Source organism: Danio aesculapii, chromosome 6, assembly GCF_903798145.1.
Source record: "Danio aesculapii chromosome 6, fDanAes4.1, whole genome shotgun sequence".
Classification (NCBI taxonomy): Eukaryota; Metazoa; Chordata; class Actinopteri; order Cypriniformes; family Danionidae; genus Danio; species Danio aesculapii.
In genome coordinates, this window is record NC_079440.1 from 48,974,378 (window position 1) to 48,996,344 (window position 21,967).

Genomic DNA, 21,967 nt, shown 5'->3' on the forward strand with positions numbered 1-21,967 from the left:
CAGCGACCTTATTGCTGTGAGGTGACAGTGCTAACCACTGAGCCACCGTGCCGCCCCAAAACAAAAAAAGAGGGACATTTTTAATGGAAAATCAAAAGGTAGTTTATACATGTTGTAGAGAATTCTTCAGAAAACTGTAATGGCATGAGACCCAGAGAGACAATGATTGACTAAACCAGAGTTTATTAAAAAACAATATTTATTTATTAAATACAAAATTTATGTCTGCAAATAGCACGCAACATGCACTCAAAAAAGGGTTGTTGTTATCTGTACAGTTGTAAATTATTATTATTATTAATCAGGTTTGGCATATTAACGCTGTCAAAATCTCATTCTGTAGCGTATCTCTAGATCGCCCGCTGGTTGGAGAATGCCAAAGCCGTATCGACTGGGATCCACCAATGGCAGCGTTGCAGTCTTGTCACACAGTTCCACGTCAAATCGAGTCAGGATGGTGAACACAAGCCTAAAGAGATTAGAAAATGACAAAATAATTCCAAATGTTATTATAACCAATATTATATGACCGACCATTCATTCATTCATTCATTCATTCATTCATTTTCCTTATTTATCAAGGGTCACCAGAGCAGAAATAACCGCCAACTATTCCAGCATATTTTTTATTCAGCAGATGCCCTTTACACCCTTACTCTTTACGAGAAGTGCCATGGGATTTTTAATGAACACAGAGAGTCAGGACCTCGGTTTAACATCTCATCCGAAATATGGCGCTTACTGACAATATAGTTTCCCCTTCACTTTTACTGGGGCATTAGGACTAAAACAGACCACAGGTTCCAACAGCAGCCTAGTTTTTCCATGTCGTCACCCATCCAGGTACTGACCAGGCATCACCCTGGGCTGCAGGGTGATATGGCTGTGGCCAAATGAAAGTGTTGTCGAACTAGTGAAATTTCAACACCAAAAAAAGTAATCACAGATGGTCAATCAAGATGCAATAATGTCTCCAAACATACATTTACTTACTCCCAGGGCCGTTTATATTGAAGCTGATAATTAGCTGTGATGGTGTTGGGGTAACATCTGCTTTTTTACAAGGTGAGTCGTTAGCCCAATGTAGGGCTGGGCGATTTGACCTAAAATCTAAATCTCGATAAATTGAACATTTTTACTTGATTACGATTAATAAACGATTATTTTATTTATTTATTTTATTTAAATAATTCACTGAAAAGTTTTGGACAGTAATTATGCTCACATATTACAAGTAAGAGATTTCTGAATGAAGGGTGCATACTTGATTTTAAAATAACGGAAGGAAACACACACTATCTACCATCAATGATTATTTATTGTTCATCAACATTGATCAACTGAAATTAAACGCATTGCCTAAAACCAACAGTCACTTTTTTTTCTTATAAGAAAGTGAAAATAAATAACGTGATCTTTTGCAAACAAAATCAATTATTTTCAATGTTGTTCATATTAAGTTTCAGTTTCCTTTACTTTTGTCATTCAAAACATCACAATAAATTGTAATGCAGAGTGAAATGATGATGCATCAGACCCAACAAGAACATAAAAACATCAAACACTGTAAAACCTAACATAATAAAAAAGTTTTAATAATTTTATAAATATTAAAAGTAGAAAATAAGCAGAGTCTCTTCTAAATAAACTTACTCTTGCATATCTTGTAAATAATATTTTAAACAGTGCATTTCTTGCATCTTCTGTAAACAAATATTTTAATGTAAATAATAATTTAATGTAATGGATAATATGCCTCTGGCGCAGCGTCCAATCATTGTCAATGTAGTGCAAAGTAAGGCTCAAGAATGAGTCTATTGTTCTACTTGACCAGAGATCAGATGTGGCTGCAAAGTGGCCACTGAAGCAGAAATCAGCCACAGCCTTTAACTGTGCGGGGTCACGTGACAGGTAGGGAAAGTAATTGACAAAATAATCCTGGAAAAATTCAATCGATTATAGGTTCTGCATGTCGATATCGGTTACTTTTCGATGAATCGCCCAGCCCGCTTAACCCCCAACCTGGAGGACCAGGAAATACACACATACACTGCGGACAGTATAATTTACCCAATTCACCTATAGCGCATGTCTTTGAATTTGTGGAGGAAACTGGAGCACCCGCTGGAAACCCACACTAACATGGGGAGAACACGCAAACTCCACACAGAAAAGCCAACTGACCCAGCCAGCGCTCAAACCAGTTATCTTCTTGCTGTGAGGTGACAGCACTACCCATTGTGCCACGTCCATACATACATTTAGTAAATCTATTTTCTTTTTTGTTTTGATTTTGATATACCTTTCATTTCGTCATATTTACGGCTCATTTCAATGCCTTGTTTTGGTAAAATCTCTTAGATTATGGTCACATTTTCAGTTAATAGTTGGTAATTTCTTGCTGTTTGAGTGGATTTAGCTACATCAGTGCTTATACTATAAAACAATATGATTAAATGCATTTTCAACTACCTCTGGATTTGGTAGAGAGACAAAAACACACATTTACATCTGTATTTGCCAGTGTCCATTTGTCACTGGATTGATAAAAATACTATCTTAATGCCTGGTGTAAATGAGCCCAAACAAGTGCTGTTAATCATTATTGGCTTAGTAGCAATGTACTGTATATATGTACTGTATATCTGTCAGTTGACATGTTGAATCTGAATGGCCAAGTTAAACTTTTTCCTCCTACAAAAGTGGATTCTAATTGAAGTGATTGGATTTGGATTTGTCCGCAAATTTGTTTGATCTTTGAAATGAAACCATACTCACTCTTTAATTGCATGAACTGCAAAATGGCGTCCTGGACAGAGGTTATCTTTGGTTCCCCAGGGCACAGAGGAATATTTCACCCTCGCCCCATCCTTAAAAAAGTCCTTCTTCTCTGTCCCGTCAGCATTAAGAAAGCGGTCAAACTGGAACATCTGTTGCATTACAAGGAGATAAACAGAATTAATGATTGAGTTTTTGATTGGTGTATATGTTATATGTTGTACCTGGCGGGTCAAAACAGCATCAGATTGTCTAGAGATGAAACATTTGTAAAGCAATGGTATGTTCGCTGATCATTTCACTGTAATCCACATGGAATGATTTGACACGGAAGCTTGAATCAGATCTTTGGTTCATGGTGCCAATGTACAACGTCCGCATTTTGGCCTATGATGTGTTTATGTTGTGTGCATCTGTTTCTCACAGATAGCAGCAGCAGTGACTATAAACTGTGACCCCTTCCCCCTCTTTGTCTTTGTGCCAGTGGCAGCACTTGAATGGCTTATCCCAGATATTTCACTAGATTAGCCCTTTGACCTGTGCAGAATGTAATCCAAGCCTGATTATAATAGTGGATGTCAATAAAGTTCAAGATAAACAGGTTTAGGTTAAGTCAATAATGGGAGGTGTGCTCAAGCAATAAAAGAAGCAATTCATCATTGTCAAAAATAAATAAATGAAATTTGTATGGATTTACTGAATTTATCGGCTTTAAATAATAAATGTTCATATTTGTTGTATGAAGTTACTGTAAAAGTCTAATTACATTGTTTGCAAGTTCCACATTTATATATATCATGTTTTTTTAACACAAATCACAAAATTACAGAATTGAGCCTATGCTAAGCCCCGCCTTCCTTAGTTACTGTTGTTACGCCTGTCAAGCTTTCGTGCCTGGCACGTCTGTTACAATATGTATGAGCCAGTGTCAGACATTCCCAGGGATATAACTAGTCATTCTTGGGGAACAGGTGAGATATCTGAGAAAGCCAGACAAAAAAGGACTGCTGTATGCATTACAGGTATATATATATTCACGACATAACAGGCAACCGATTAGGAAAACAATTTAATTAAAATCGAAGCTAGGTTAGCCTAGCTGCCTCATACACTGACCATTCATCAGTTTAGTTCATGCTCAGCTGGAGATAATCTTATACCGTGATTTTTTTTGCCAAAAAATACCTTTTTTTTTAGCCAAAAAGCCTGATAGATTAATTGTTGTGCAATGAAATATAACGTTACTAACCAACGAGGAAACATGCATGGACAGTGCTTCAACATAATTCATTCATAGAAAGAGCAGTCAAAAATCTATTGAAATACAATCAATAAATCAATTGAAATACAAATGAATGTATAAATTAACAGAAGTGAACAAATAGATTTTCCCTACCAGCAAATATTAATCAGAGACCGAATATTAAAGCAGACACTAACACGCTGTAATGTCGTCACCAATGACTAAATCTCTAAAAGATGGATGAAAACATTGGTGACTTATAGATCTGACATGGACATGAGGGTTATAAATGACTGAAAAACAGCAGCGGGTGAAGTATATTGATCACAAGTGCTCAGATTGTGTTCACATCTCGGTTTTGTTGTGTTAATGTAATTTCAAATATCCGTAGGTTGAAACAGATGGAAATATGATTGCTATTACGTAGTATGACTACTATTGCGAGGGCTTAAATGGAGCAGTGCTCATAATATCGAGTGGGGAAAAAAGAAAAAGACAGCTGGGAAACATAATCTGCTTTGTGTTTTTGTAGGAAACACAGTTTAGATCTTTTCATGGTAAGAGGTGTGTGAGTTATGGCCGTCGGTCTATTACTGAATTAGTCAGGAGTATCGAAAACAAAACCAACCTAACCCTGCTCTTTTAGCGCCCCTCACACAGCTTGATCCACACTGGCATTTCTCCCCTTGGGTTTTAGGTTTTGGAAAGGGAAAGAAATTCCACCACACAGTCTAAAATTTTAGGATACCGGGTATCAGATTTGCACAATCCATACGCACAATGCTTTGGGTTGTTTCCCTCGCTTGAAAACTTGATAGACCTCCTGCACGTAGCTACGGTTGCTGAGCCATGATTGGTGTGTGGTGGTTTTCGGATGTGGCTTAGCGAAGGGTCAATTGGTTAAAATAATTTTTTCATTTGATTGAAAAAGTTCAAATGTTGGCAACGAATACAATCATGTCCGATTAAAAAAAACAAAAAAAAAACATATATATATATATATATATATATATATATATATACATATATATATACATATATACATTTCAATGTACATTTCAAAGTTATCTAAAATCTTCTCTGGGTAATGAATTGATTTCTCCCCCAAGTAATTCTCATCTTTCCGCCTGGTTGATTTTAGTATGAAAGTGCACCTCTGGCTGTTGGTGAATCTGTGGGTCCATTTGTGGGCTGATGAAGGGGAAAACGCACAGCCGATCGCCCCGTCGGAGATGGTATTCTTGCCCATTGCTTAAACGAATCTTCTTGTCCTGCGTCACATCCCTAGTGATGAGGGCAGCTGCAGTTAAACGCAGCGTCTCACAAAGAACGCTATCTGTAAAAACACAACATTTGCTGTCATTTTAGTGAAATGAAATTGAGTATCTGTCTGTCTGTCTGTCTGTCTGTTATCTATCTATCTATCTATCTATCTATCTATCTATCTATCTATCTATCTATCTATCTATCTATCTATCTATCTATCTATCTATCTATCTATCTATCTATCTATCTATCTATCTATCTATCTATCTATCTATCTATCTATCTATCTATCTGTCTGTCTGTCTGTCTGTCTGTCTGTCTGTCTGTCTGTCTGTCTGTCTGTCTGTCTGTCTGTCTGTCTGTCTGTCTGTCTGTCTGTCTGTCTTTCTATCTATCCGTCTGTCTATCTTTCCATCTATCCATCTGTCTGTCTGTCCGTCCGTCCATCTATCCATCTCTCTGTCCATCTCTGTCTGTCTGTCTGTCTGCCTGTCTATCTGTCTGTCTGTTTAAATATCTTTCTATAACAAAAATTTTTAGTAATGTAATCAGAAATGGCCTTTCTAATCACTATAGTATGTGAATTTTTTTACTTCTTCATTTTCACAATTAAGTAAAGATACTTAAATCACATTGTAGATCTTACATTTACATTAATTTAGCAGTCACATTTGTCTGAAGTGACTTAGTGGACATTAGCAAATTCAAGAAGCTTTGTCTTTTGTTACTTTCGATATACCAAGAAGTTTCATTTATCAAATACATTTTCCATTTTATGAGGACCTACAAACAATAAATGATGTTTTGATGCTCTTTGAGGTGGCATGCTATTACAGCACCACAACACTAATAAAATATTTCATAATGAAATCGCTCAACTTCAGAAACATCTCAATAAAATAAACAATATACAGCATTACATTCTCTCAGGCAAGTCATTCAGCTTGTTTTTTACTAGAGAGATGAACTCTAGAAATAGATAATTCACTAAATAATTGCACTTAATATTATCCTACATAGTAATGGTATTTTAGCTGTGTTTTAATTTTAATTGTGGTCTGTATATTTATTAAATATGTGTCTCTGTATTTAACCGCCTCACTTAAGTGACCTACCAAAGACTGGAGTGTTTTTCGGTCTCTCTTCCAGACGAAGGTGTTTTCCACCTTGGATTTCCTCTCTCACAGCCCTCAGAGCTTCAGGGTGGGTGAGTAAGTAGCCCATTACCCAGAATGCAGCAGGGCCTGCGTTTCCCTGAGGACATAAACATACCTTAAATTACTTTCAACCCCCCCGAAAAAAGCCACACTGAATGTCTAGTTTTGCTCTTTAAAGCCTTTAGCATACTTATTTAAATGCCTAAAGTAACCTGACTCACGGTGAGATTCATGATGTTTCGTATAAGCTCTAACATGCAGCATATTGGTTCTCCATAAGCGGTTTTATATCAGCAGTGCTGTCAGTATGTGTACAGCAACGCCGTTAAACCTGTCATACAGCAATCGCTGTGGGTTTAGGGGGATTCCTTGCTGACAGACAAGGTCAGAGAGGGGTGAAGACTCTGTTAGGTGAATCTGTCTGTCAGTAAACCTGCTGATATCATGATAATTCTCCCTGTGAGGGGAAACTCCCTGTGCTTTTGTTATTATTACAATACACGCAATACATCATATTTTAAAATGACATCACATGCTGGATTTATATGACGTGGTCGTTCACAGCACGTATATGATCAAGCATTTAGGTTTGTATGTTTTACTGGGCATTATAAATCACTAAGGTGCAGTTTTGTCATAAAAATAGTATCATTTGAAATATTTATATTCGTATTCATTATATAGTAATATTTTGAAATATAAAGATACATTGCAATATATTATATTACAATTTATAAAATATTACAATTTGTTTTGCATTTTTAAATACATTAGGTATTATATACAGCATGTAATCAACATAAATGATTATATCCCATTTTGAAAATGGATATTTTTATCCATTTCTCAGTGAATATGAGTCATATCTTTTGGTGCATTTGAACAAAGCAGATTTTTTAAACAGATATATTTTTTAAAACAATAGTTTAGTCACCAAACATCTTTAGAAATAGATAATACATTTAAATTCAGGTGAAATATTGGATAAATAAATTACAAACTACAAAACTTCAACAGAAATGTAGAAAATGTTTTGTTTCTCCTTGAATTTTGCGCTTTTTAAAAATATTATTTAACATTTTTCCCTAACATATAAATTTGGGTGTACTAATTTTGGACAGTTTTCATGTTATTTTGTTAGAATAGCTCCAGATTTTACTACGGTACTGACTAATGTATATGTACATATATAATATTGTAAAGCTTCCTATAGAAAATTTTCAATTAAATGAGAGATTTGTGAGGGGCGTACTCATATATGCTGAGCACTGTACATCAGGTAATATAATATTAAGCTTATTTTTAGCAGCTGTTACTCATTGTCATGCGCAATGTCCTCATTGCAATCATTAATATTCTAGATTTTATAGTTTTGGTTTAATCTTCGAGTAATATAATTTATTACAGTTTTTCTCAGTCGCTTTGGTATATTTCTTAGATCAGGATTTAAATTTTGCAAAACTAAGTTCATTTCTCAAAATAACACGTACATATAGCAAAACATCATGGATTACCAGCAAAAGCTAATCTCTTGCTCAAAATCATAGTTCATCTGTCAAAAATAAATTTGTGTGAACATGTCAGTGCCATCAGAATAAAAAGTCTTTGTGTTATTGTGTACGGATAAGACAAAGTCAAGTCAAATTACTTAGTCATGTTGTCAATATAACAGTGTACTCTGGAGTGGGCTAATTTTATGGCTTTGTACTGTAATTTGTTGACAGATCATGTCATTGTGATACAGAAAGGTAAAGACAGCATTGCATGGCACAAAGAAAAAACTAAATAAAAGTAGAAATGTGATCCTTAGGACAACCTCCTTTGAGATGCACCTTCATTAGAATAAGGTCAAGATTCACCAGGGAGTAATTTACCAATTGTATTCAGAATTTTTTCTAAAAAAGTCTTAAGAAAATGTATAGAAAAATGCATTATGACAAAATATTATGACAACTTGTTCAGCCATTTTGCATGTAAAGATGTATGAACAAACGATTAAATGTTTTGCAGGGTGAGACTATTCAACAGAGACCAAAATAATACATTTTGATCAACATGACCTAAGCAATTGATAATGTAGGAAAGATCAGAGAATTGCACATAATCATATGCATGGATGTACGCAAGCATTTGCAACATCTTCAGAGACATGTGAAACTGCTTTTTTGATGTGCCCAAGTGACACAATGATGTGAAGATTGAAGAGGTAGTTTTGAGAATTTCAATTCTGATCTGAGAAATGCACCAACATGACTAAGAAAACTGTAATGTTGTTCTTTGTAATATAAACTGTTACTTAGCAATTTAATGCATCTTTACTTAATATATATAATATATACAAATATAAATTTGGTCAGACTTTATTTTGATGGTCCGTTTGTTGAATTTAAGATACATTCCATCTACATGCCAACTAATTCTTAATAGATTATAAGTAGACTGTCAGGTTGGGGTTAGGATTAGTGTAAATTGACATGTACCTTATAGTCAGTTAAATTATTTCTGTTGAAGGAGCAGTATCAACAGATATTAAGCAGACAGTCTACTAAAACTCAAATGGACCATCAAAATAAAGTGTTACCATAAATGAATGCACCTCTAAATTATCTGCACACTCCCCAGCAAATCATGTTATTTGTTAGTAGTATCAGTTATGAGCAAACAAGCCGATGTAAATATATGAGCAAGCATAAAATAAGTAAACACTAATAATTATGCAGTAAAGCATTTTCTCTTTAGTTATACTGCTCTCATGTGGTTAAATTAAAGTACTGCTGCCTGATGGCTTGAGAAATTAGATCTATGCACAAACTTTTAGAGAAGGAACAGCCATGTGACTCTATTTCCCTTTGTATATACAGTATAAACCACCTTTTAATCTCTCTTTTTAATATTATTTTTGATATATGTAACATCACTTTCTCTCCAATAATTTGAAACCTTAAAATAATATAAGATTGAGCACAGTTTTCATTGTTGGATGAGTTTTGAATTTGTGCCTTGTGGTGTTAAATATTTAATGTGTGAATGAATGTGTTAACAAGCTTAATTCGTACGACTCTAATGTGCAAATAATTCTATCTCATAATGTATTGTAGATTCAAATGAATCATCAACACCTCCTTTGCATAATTTCCTCCAGTAACAATGGAATCATTCAGTGAATGTTGTTTGTCCTCGGGCTATGGCGTCTCAGGTGTGCTTTGGGCAGCCTGTCAGGTTTTGTGTTCATGTACTCTGAGAAAAGTCAGAAACTGAAATCACACACTCCTGCATTCCAGAAGTGACAGGCTCTTTTGTTTACAGTAAGATCGCAGGAGTGCAAAACAGCCTATCCCTATGGCAACCTCAATGTATTAGTGTGTCAGCACTGTGTAGTTTTGATTATGATTAAGCATGCATTCAGACAAAAGGAATTTTTATGAATGCAACAGTTCATCACAATGTTCATAAGAATGAACTATTGCTTCACTGAGTAGTTCATTTAGTTCCAACCCATGCAAATGCAACAAAAGATTTTCCTATATGGAAAGTAACTGGTTATTTTTACCACAAAGCTCCTAAATGGATAAATAAAGTGCCATAAATGTATCTATTCATCAAGTTTTTTCCAGCCAAATGTGTTTTTGTCTATTTTGGGGGCAGATTGTATGAATTATCCTCTTTCCTGTTATGTAAAAAAGCACAGAACTGAGGGATCTATCATTCGAAATATTAGGCTACTTTCTTGAAAGAAATCTATTAGGACATCCATTTGCAAAGATGAATTAAATTGATCAAGTGAGAGTAAATGCATTCACAATTTTATAAAATACTTTTTTGAATGCATTCTAAATAAAAAGCTTTTCAAAATTTCTAGGTTGTTTATAAAAGTGTGCAGATTTTAAAGGCAGGATTTGATGCCTGTTTTTGTCTGGAAAACCAAAAAGATAAGACATTAACATGCTCTCCAGTGCCTCCTTTCATTCTGTGACACATAAAATAAATCCTTAAAATGTTCAACGTAATGCCAAAATAGCTGTTAAAATAAAGAGGCTGATCCAAAAAAAAGCATCACATAGCCATATGTACACTCACCGGCCACTTTATTAGGTACACCTTACTGGTACCGGATTGGACACTCTTTTGCCTTCAGGACTACCTTAACCCTTCATGGCATAGATTCAACAAGATACTGAAAATAATCCTCAGATTTTGGTCCATACTGACATGATAGCATCAAGCAGTCGGCTGCACATCCATAATGTGAATCTCCTGTTCCACCACATTCCAAATGTGCTCTATTGGATTGAGCTCTGGTGACTGTGCAGGCCATTTGCGTACAGTGAACTCATTGTCATGTTCGAGAAATCATTCTGAGATGATTTGCGTTTTATAACATGGCACGTTATCCAGCTGGAAGCAGCCATCAACAAAATCACTGTGGTCATAAAGGGATGGACATGTTCAGCAACAATACTCATGTAGACTGTGGCTTTGACACATTGCTCAATTAGTACTAATGAGTCCAAAGTGTGCCAAGAAATTATCCCCCACACCATTACACCACCACCAGCAGCCTGAACCGTTGATAAAAGACAGGATGGATGGATCCATGCTTTCATGTTGTTGACGCCAAATTCTGATCCTACCATCTGAATGTGGCAGCAGAAATTGAGACTCATAACACCAGGCAACGTTTTTCCAATCTTCTATTGTCCAATTGTAGAGAGCCTGTGCGAATTGTAGCCTCAGGTTTGCTGTTCTTAGCTGACAGAAGTGGCACCTGACGTGGTCTTCTGCTGCTGTAGCTCATCCGCCTCACGGTTGCATGTGCTGTGCATTAAGAGATACTCTTCTTCATAACTCGGTTGTCACGAGTGGTTATTTATAGTTACTGTTGCCTTTCTATCAGCTCAAACCAGTCTGATCATTCTCCTCTGACCTCTGGCATCAATAAGGCATTTGTGCCCACAGAACTGCCGCTCGCTGGATATTTTCCTCTTTTTTCTCTGTAAACCCTAGAGATGATTGTGCATGAAAATCCCAGTAGATCACAGCAGATTCTAAAATTTTCAAACCAGCCCGTCTGGCACCAACAACCATGCCACATTCAAAGTCACTTTAATCACCTTTCTTCCTCATTTTGTTGCTCGGTTTGAACTGCAGCAGATCATCTTGACCATGTCTACAAAATGCACTGAGTTGCTGCAGGTGTACCTAATAAAGTGGCCGATGACTGTATATTCTATAGTCTCAGGTAGTTTATACTATAATCTAACTTAACAGTGTATTTTCATGTACCTCATTTGCTGACATGCAAATATATCCATATTTCTACGATCAGACCTGTTGTTTTCTCACTGATGTCATCTGTGTTGTTTAATTTTGATAATGTGAGGATATCATCTGAATGTTGATCTCAGCTTTGTGAATGCTATCAGGATGTTCATTATCAGTTTATCACCACACAGGTGTTTCCAAGTTTTTTTTTTTGCTTATAATCAGATAATCAAAAAAAGAATTTGGCTGTGACTATAAAGTTGCTGGTTGCAGTTCACTTAACAGCCACCGGTGTCACTAATAACACAGGTTTATGAGTTTAACACATAGACCGCTTAACTATAAGCCAACATTGTTAATGATCTTTACCGTGACTGAATATTTTCATCAATCTATTTAGCAGTGTTTTCAATTTAAATGTCAGTATGTTAAAAGGACAACTAATAGCTTGTTTCCATTGAGAGGTACAGTTCAGTACAGTCAGTGTGCGAATTATACTTTGATGATCTGGGGTCGATCAACTTTTTCGGTAGCAGTTTGGTAATACCATGGGTAATACATGCTTCAGTGAATCAAATGAATGGATGTATTTAAATTACATATAATTTATTAACAAAATGTATAAGTTTTCAGTATTTTGTTGTGATATTTAGTGACTATTTTAAAGGTTACTGTAGGACAAACTATACAAATAATGTGTGTAATTCTTCTTTTTTGTTAGGCTACATGCAGATGTACAGTAAACACCTATTTCACAAGAAACGTGCTTTGTAACTACTTATGATGTCAATCTGTGCCAGTTTCAGACTGGTGAATGATATTTTTCCTATCATTGATTGGCACAACTGAATGCATCACAGTGGTATGAACCGTTATGGGGGTATTTATATTATACATTTTTAATTACTATTATTTCAGAAAGCTGATAATGAAGTAAGTTATTTCATAATATTTAAGATCTGACCCCGCATACATCTTGTTTTGATGTACTTCAGGGGGATCAAGCGTTAATTAAGGGGGTCAGTCACCCCCAACCCCTCTGTAATTCCCACCCTGAGAACAGTACAGTATAGTATGCTTTGTTTATTTCCTTTTCCATTGTCAGAGTTACCAAAACAACACCTTTTTGCCACCTTTCCTAAGGTTGCAGAGCACAACAGTACAGTACCAAAAGAGTAGAGCTAGACCAAAGAATTAATACTTATGCGTGCATCAAGACAAGGGAATGAAAACACAGCTGAAACACAACTCTAATAATACAATGACGGGACACAGCAATAAACCATGGTCGACCTGATCTCAAATAAACCTTCATCGTCTTTTAGTAATAAACAGTCACACGCCAAGACGCAAGAACACTATCTGCTGTACGTCCTTGGGGCCGTTCACATGTCTCATCTAAAAACCAATTCCTCACATTTGACACTTATCTACATTTGATAAAAAGAAGTTGAGCATGCATAAACATATGTGAATAGACCATAAGGCTTTCTTCTTCAAGCTAAAAAGTGATGTTGATCATATACCATACCAACCAAGTAAGGGTACTGTTGGCAGTGGAAACTCAAGCTTGATCAGGTTGACCCATACCGAATCGTACTGTACTGAATCAGTAAAAATGATGCATAAATGATAGACATGGAGGAACTGACCTGTGTGACCCAGAGCTGCAGCAGCATCGCTTTCCTCTGTGTTTCAGCATCAATGCCTTTAGCTTGAAGTAGCTGTATGTAGCTTCCCAACCATGACTGCTGTCCTGGCTTTCTATCTAAACCTGATGGAGTCAGCCATTTCCACAGTTTTTCTCGTGCTGCACTTGCAATTTGTTTCTCTTCTAATGAATGCACACACACACACACACACACACACACACACACACACACACACACACACACACACACACACACACACACACACACGACAGCACACACAATTTAGTGAAATTACGTATGAAATTAATTTAGAATAATGAAAGAATGAACATTTGTTTTTCTTGGCACATTTTCAACTGAAGCATCATTACCTTTGTTGACTGTAGTTCGAGCAAGTTTAGGCAAAAGCTTGTCGAACCGGCGAAACTCCTCGTAAATTTGGGTTAGAGCTCCACTGTTGTTCTGCTCTTCTGCGCCGAACACTGTGAGATAGCCAGTTCTGCAGAAGAAAAGTCACATAGCATAAAAAAACAATAAAAAAACTAATGAAGTTGCCCTTAATCCTGTTAAAGTAAATCAGGTTTTTCCAGACTGTTAGAATCTGTGGAACAACATTCAAGTCTTTGATTTTCACCACTGACGCAAAATGCCATGTTTTACTGCCTGTCCTGAAGGTGTACGTGAGATAACTCTCACATCTTGGGGAGGCTTGACAACATGACTTATCTGTACAATAGAGAGGGGTAATTATTATGGCAGCTTTTGGGTGGGACAGTCTATGCTTTTAGCTACAGAATAAATGTCAAATCAAGTATTAAACCTGGGTAATACTCAAGCAGTGCGTAAGTGAAGCTTTTTATGATAATCTGTTGCATAACAAGTATTCAAATTGAGGTCATTACTTTAAGAACCTGCTTTAATAATAACTGTAAATTTTAATATGGTTGTCATAGTGGTGTAACAGATCACAAATCTCATGGTTGGGATCACAAAATGTTTTTTTAGTCATGGATCAGACCATTTTTTCGGATCAGCCTAAAAGGGAAGGAGACAAATGTTATTTGCTTTCCATTTATTACAAAAACAGTACTGCAAGAAACTTTTGGTTTTAACTAACAGAACTAAGAACCTGTAATTTTATTGAAAATAAAATGAAGAAAGAATCACCTGAATAAAAATTTATTGTAAAATATACTACACTTACTACTACTGTTGCTGATGACGACGATGTATGAATCTAACTTTATAATTTGTGCAACCCAAATTCATTTTTGTCTCATTTTCAATAATGTGAGTGAGTTATTATCATAAAACTTCATGTTTCATTGCTAGATGTGTCATTTTTGCAGAATTATTCAGTGCCATTTTTCCAGTGGCTGGTTGTCGCCACCTATTGGTTAAATAATGTAGTTGCTGCCTACAACTTTCATTTATTTTCGTCATTAAATGCATATGACGGTGATTTTAATCTTTACCATAAACATCAGTGGTTATATCTAAACTATAAACTGTTATCCCAGTACTTCTGTGTTATTTGACTGATTGTAACTTCATAATAACTCAAAAGACTAAAGACTGATTCTCTTTCTTGATTTTTGCATTTTCAGATTTGAATGCAGCGATTCAAACGATTAATAAACATATGCAAATCACCATCATTTATTATTTGTGTTGCGTGGGTGTTGAGATCCCAAACTTTTAATGATTAATCATGCAGCTTGCACCGAATGCATTGATGCAGGCTAAACAAGAAGTGACAGAAAACACCTTTAATAACCTGAGAAACCCACCACATCCCAAATAACCTACCACAACTTTTTAATTTTTTACAGGAAAGCCTAAATGCTTTCATCTATGTGATGTGAATGGCGCGAGAGGCGACCTCTCTGTGATCGTTACAAATTTAGCATTAATCTACCAGTAAAAAATGTATAAATCCGCGGGTCACATGTGTTCCGAACCGTGGGTTGTGATCCATATAAATCACGGATTAACTGTGATCTATTACAGCCCTAGTTGTCTGGCCATTAACTTTTATTGCAGACTTAATCATCAAGTTTAGATTTTACAGTTTTTGCTAAGCATGATAATAACAGCCTCAGTATTAAAACTGCTTGCAGCTGTGATTCTGCTACATGTGCCTGCCAATAGTTTCGAAAGGCATGACGGTGAGATGAAAAGCTTTATAATCTTCATTGGTTGCTTGTGTGTTGATTTTAGAGGTTGACATACTTGAAGAGCAAGCTGTAGCAAAGATTGAACAGTCCATCTTTTTTCCACTCAGATGTTTTCAGGCCCATTTCTGAAGGGGTCAAAAGCAGGCGGAGGTTGTTCTGCATCGTGTTGGAGAGTTGAGTCAAAGAATCTCCTTGAAAATGCCTAATCGAATACACAGTAAATTATTATTATTTCAGCTTTCAAATTAGTATTCATCATCTGAACTCATTAAGATTGACATACTCTACTACACTGAAAAAATTATTCAAAGATGATTCCTTGGATTTACTAATTTTTTTTAAGTTAAGTGGTTGTAAACAATTTATTTGGGCTGAATTTAAACAAACAAATTAAGTTGAACATTACTCAATTCAATTTGTTTGTTTAAATTCAACACATATAAATTATTTGCAACAATTTTGCAGACATGATTTTTTTCAGTGTAGATATTATCAGAAACATACTTCTCTGCTCGTTCCTTCTCAGATTCAGGGTTGTGACTGGGCAGAATCATGTTGAAAATTCTCTTCATGAGAATCTTAGCATAGCTGGTCTGGTCAAGAGATGCCACATCTGACAGAACGGCATCATAGCAGTTTGAGTCCAGCAGAACGGTGATATATAGTCCAGCTGCACGCACCTAGAGCACATTAGATTGGTGTGGTTAGTGCTAAAAAAAGACAAGCTGACAGAGGAAATGCTGTAAGAGCTCAAGATTGTTATCTAAGAAGCTCTAATGTTAAGTTAAAAAGATTTCTAAGAAACTAACAATCTACTGTAGGTACAGGTTACGGGCAAGGCTGTGAGACTTTTGACTGGCAGATGCTTCAAAGTGAGAGGCATCAAAGGCACGTACACAAGTTTTAGTTCTTTTAGTGCCTAATCCTGTTCTGTACACACACAGTTCAGTAATTTATGGGAGTGTCAACATGCATTCAACAACCTAATTAACTCCTGAAAAATGCAAGTATTGACCACATTTATAAAAAATCTATCCAGTATGTTCAGAACTGAATTGAACAGCCAGTTGTTAATGAAGCATTTACGGTAAATAAGCACCTGAGATATTTTGGAAGAAGATGACAGGGAATGAGGTATGAGCTTGACTCATTTGTTTTTCTCAGTCTTCCCAGATAATAATAATAAAAACAGCAGCAAACAAGAGCAAGCCTATAATAAACTTAAAACTAATCTTTAATCTTGGAAATTAACAATCCGCTAGGCGTGGGCTGGTATCTGATGGTATGATAACCTTGGATAAAATTATCACGGTTTCACTGTATCATATGTGATAAGTGCTCTAAAATAAGTTCTTTTTAAATTTCTGGGTAAAAAAAAAAAAAAATTCCCCCATTTAACAAAATACATTTTATTTTAGGAAACATTTTTAATATTCTGGTACAGTAAACATGTCAGGCTAAATAATTAAAACAAATCATTGCTCTGCTCTCTTCATTAGGTTCAAAAACACAGATTTCATGACAACACATTTAAAAAGAAAAAAGAAAACACATTAAAAAACCCTTACATATGTCCAGGGCTTCAAATTAATACCTGCAAGCCTTAGATTTCAGCGGTTGCGCATTAGACAGTCACTCCCACTAGCTAGAATAACTATAAAGATATAATAATATAGAATAAAGAATAACATTTTAATGGTAGTTTTCTTAAAAGCAGGGTTCGACTATAAGAGTGGCCCAATATGCATGCAAATGTGATTTTAAAATAAAGAAACGGCACAACTGACAAAAATAGGGTTCGCACGAGCAAAAGAGGGTGGTGAATACCGAATGAGAGGATGATCACTCGCACACACAGGTGATGATGTGATGCACGTGACTGTTTAAAAAGCGTGCACGCTCCTGTTTCCTGGCACAAAGCAGCTGTGGACAAAAAACGATGCTCGTGCACCCACAGTCCTGCTGCTCTCAAGAGCACCAGATGTTTTTAAAAATGTCTTTTTGCAATCAACACCAGTTGCCACATTTGCTTTAACCATTCTTTGAACAGATTATTATTGGCCTAACCATATGTACGCGATCATATCACTCACAGTAGGCCTCTGTTTTTCACCTGCTTTCTTTTGCTTACAGTTATTTTTGTTAATGGTTTAATTATCATTTTTTACAATAACATTGTTTTAATAGGAGATTAACTTTCAATTTATGTGTAGTTAACTGGTGATCTGAGAAACTTAACCATTATTTTAGATAAATGGCACTATTTTTTTAATTTAAAGTGTCAATTGTTTTTTTAAAAAACAAATTGTTGAATAAAAAGTGCATGTATACAGCTATATTTTGCTTGTTTTGACACATCCTTTAACAATTGTGGCTAAGAAATAATTATTTATTTTTGATGTGGTCAAAGAAAATTGTGATAAAATTTGAGAGAATAAATCTTTAGTGTTGAGCCCTGAAAAGTCATGTGAAATTAAAAAAAATTGCAATGTGACACTATGAAACCTCAACCCATTGCTCATGCTCATTGAGCAAGCTCATACACAACACAAAAAAAGTGAAAAGATTTATTTTTGGCATTTTTGCCTTAATTAAGGAGATAGGACAGTGTTATACACAGGAAGTGAAGTTGGAGAAAGAAAGGGGGTATGGACGGGAAATGTCCTCAAGCCGGGATTCGAACTCAGGACACCCTGAAGTGCTACTGCACCATATGTCAGCGCGATGACAGAAAATTTTAGCGGTTTTAAAACCTTGACTTTTCCAAACCACAGAAAACCTTAAAACCAGTTAATAATAATAATAATAATAATAATAATAATAATAATAATACCTTTTATTTATAGGTGCCTTTCAAAGCACTCAATGATACCTTACAGCATATCTCAAGCACATCATAAAAATACAAGCAGTAAAAAAAACAATCAACATTATATTAAACCAGCAACTCATTAAAAGCTACCCTAAACAAAAAAGTTTTCATCTGAGATTTAAAATTGGAAATAGTGTCCACTTGGCGATTGTGCAATGACAAGGAGTTCCTTAATTTTGGTGCTGTACAACTAAAAGCCCTGCCACCAAATAACTTCATCTTAAAGTTTGTAACAGATAACAATTCAGCAGAAGATGATCTCAGTGAGCGCAAAGGAGTGTGCAAATAAGGAAAGATAGTGAGATGCCAAGTTATGAAGAGCTTTGTATGTTAAGAGGAGGATTTGGTATTGTATACGATAGTGAACAGGGAGTCAGACGCATGTGAGCAGGTAACTATCCTAACTGCTGAATTCTGAATTAGCTGTAGTCTACGTAGTTGCTTAACAGGTCTATGTATGAATCAGCTCATGCCTATAATCCACATACCAAAATATCACAAACTGCACCTACATTCTTTATTAAATCAATAATCTGGATCACTTAAGACCACATACACTTAATAAGCATATGACACTGTGAGTGAACATGGCAAGTCTGTAATGTTGTGCACTGTGAAGCAGCTCTTTAAACACAAACACGACACCTTTTCTGACACTGTTGGTTTAAAAATCACAGACCATAATGAGCCTTTGGTTGCTGTAATAATACTTCAGAAATAGCAGATGCCAAAATACACAAGAAACCGGAACGTTGGTTACCACACTGTTAATCATAGCATTTTTACGGAAGTGAGTCATGTTCTGCCTATACATATTTATAGTTAAAATTAAGTGCTGATGTCACTTTAAAAACATTGCAAGGTGTATGAGCCCAAAGTGCCCTGACATACAACACAAGAGTAGCTTCTTATAGTTCTGTTGTCATTATTATAATGTTTAAAATGCATAGATCTATTATAGCTGGTAACTTACTGTTCACATGAGAAGTTGCATTTGTAAAATGTAATGCTATAAGCTGTAGTAAAACAGTTTTCAGCATAAATAAGCACATCCCATTTTGAAAATGCATATTTTTATCCATTTCTCAGTGAACATGGGTAAACGTATTTATTAAACAGATATATTTATTAAAATTATATTTTGGTCACAGAACATCTTTAAAAATGGAAAGATAATAAATTTAAATTTATGCAAAATATGGAAAAAAAATTACAAACTACAAAATTTCAACAAAATTGTATATATTTTTTGTTTATCTTGATTTTTGCTATGTTTGAAATTTTTATTTAATATTTTTCCCTAACATATAAATTTTGGCTACTCATTTTTTAACCATTATCATGAGTTATATGTCAGATAATATATGTCTAATGTATATGCATAAATATAATATTAATATAAAAATATTAATTTAAATGAGAGATTTGTGGGGGGTGTACTCATGTATGCCAAGCACTTTACATTAACAATTACAATCATAAGACACACAATTGTGTAAGCTTTACTAGGAAAGGAGAATACAGAAAATAATTCATGCAGTCATTATTCATTACATAAAAATTAACTATATTATCTATAATCTTTATGTACTAAACTATGATAGTTGATTGGGAAATTCCAGTTGTTTAACACACTTTACTAAAACACATGCCATTTTATCTTACAGTCTTTTTGTTACTAGACCCGTAGCCAGCCTGGTGAAAGGGGTTGTCCATTTTCTTAAAATGTGGACGTTTTTGCAATTATTCGCCTAATTTTCTATTTAATTATGAGATTTAAATACTGCATTTTAGTGAAATTAGCTTGTCAGGATTAGCTTGTCAGATGGTCATAACCACACTTTTTAATGTACCAAAATATTTCCTATAAATTTAGAATAAAGAAATATGGATAAATACTTATTTTTAAAATACAAATTTATTACATCATATATCATTAGAAAAAAAGAGGAATCTGTTCAAGTTTTAAATTAAGAACTATAGCCTAGTGTAATTTATTAGGCAAATAACAAACTGGCCAGCACATTCAGCTTTAATATTTGAATAATAATTTTTTTAACATGAAACATTAACATTAAAATTTTTTATTTTCTAGCCTCTCTTGCAAAAAAAAAGTACATTTGGATAACAAAAATTCATGGATAACAATAGCCAAATTAGTATTCAAATTACCTTTAATATGGTCCACTTTTGGTGCTTTACACTTTTTTTATCTGTCTTTTTTTTTCCAAAAATCAGGTCCCCGATTTAGAATAAAAGTTACTTGTAAAATGTTTTCTTTCTTTAAAAACAATACAGTAGTGAAAGATGATATCCGACTGTATGTCTTCTTGCACAGCTGGATGTTGGACTCATGAAAATTAATAGTTTGCATTGGCCAAAACTGATTCTCTGAAGTCACACCGATGTCACGGTCACTTAGTCTTAAAGCCTTTTTCAATGGGTTATTTTTACAATTTAGCAGTCAAAATAGGACAAATAAACTCTTGTATGGGACAAGTTTTGCACTTTTGTCATTGAGGGGTGGGAACCCCCCTGGCTATGAGCCTGATGTACTATAATAATCAGACCAAATTATGCATTATTATATGCAGTAATCATTAAATGTAGAAGAGCTTTATTTTACAATATATTAATTGCATAAATAGTATGGTACGGTTATTATAAAAATGATAATAACTAGGTGCTAATAGGCTAATAACTGTCTTTAAAACATACAAAACACATGTAGTCATTGTTTCGCAGTACTTCCCGAAATGTACTGGAAATACAGATACAGTACATTTAAACAATGTTGCTAGAACTAACATTTTAAACACATTTATTATGTGACCTTTTGTTAGTTGGGTGACTAAACGAAATATTCTTACTATTTAAGAACTCTTTAAGTGAACTAAAAACTTTGTCAAACAACTATACTCTAGCGTTATACCACTGTCTGCTTCAAAACATGACCTAATGAAAACTCACAGTAAAAATGTCTCCGTGCTTCTGTTTCATCCGCGTCAGAAATTTGGCAGCATCTTTTCCAAACTCGAGCGCGTGACCAAGCCAAGGAATCATTCCTTTATCAAGCGGCGGTTCATTTCTTTGTCTGCAAAATTGATATGAAATGCGTGAATATTAAAAGTGCGTGTTTTTAAAGTTCAGTCCTCGCTGAAAGTGTCGTATTTCAAACCAAAAAGCCCGTCAGACAGGTCGGACTCACCTTGTGCGTCTCCTGTACAGTAGTATAACCAGAATAGAAAGTCCCAGCAGCAGGAGAGCAGTCCACATCATGACGAGTGTGTTTGTGTTCTTCTGTCCTGGTTTACTAGAGTTAAATACAGACCAACTAACAAACGTCACACCCCTTTACGAAATCCTACAGCCGTGGGCGTGTAAATGTCTAAATATGACGAGACCTGACGAAGCCATCTAGCCTGAAAGTATCAGTGTTTCGTATATGTGACGGTTCGTCATGATGATTAGCAATGAAGCATAGAGAGACATCAAGTAAATATGCTTTCAACGAAACTCACAAAACGATGTCGCCAGTTTGGGTATTATGCAGCGTCGTC

The 21,967-nt window shown here is 35.2% G+C and overlaps 1 protein-coding gene across 1 annotated transcript; it reads right to left on the bottom strand.

Moving 5' to 3' along the window:
- Positions 1-249: 249 nt before the first annotated feature.
- ptgis (prostaglandin I2 (prostacyclin) synthase) lies at positions 250-21,740 on the bottom strand. Its single transcript, XM_056460420.1, has 10 exons — positions 21,616-21,740; positions 21,378-21,501; positions 16,040-16,215; positions 15,591-15,737; positions 13,730-13,857; positions 13,359-13,540; positions 6,403-6,541; positions 5,176-5,357; positions 2,779-2,930; positions 250-469 (listed from the first exon to the last, which is right to left on the bottom strand). Exons 1-10 carry the CDS (start codon positions 21,684-21,686, stop codon positions 325-327), a joined length of 1,446 nt encoding a protein of 481 aa, XP_056316395.1. The 5' UTR covers positions 21,687-21,740; the 3' UTR covers positions 250-324.
- Positions 21,741-21,967: the final 227 nt, after the last annotated feature.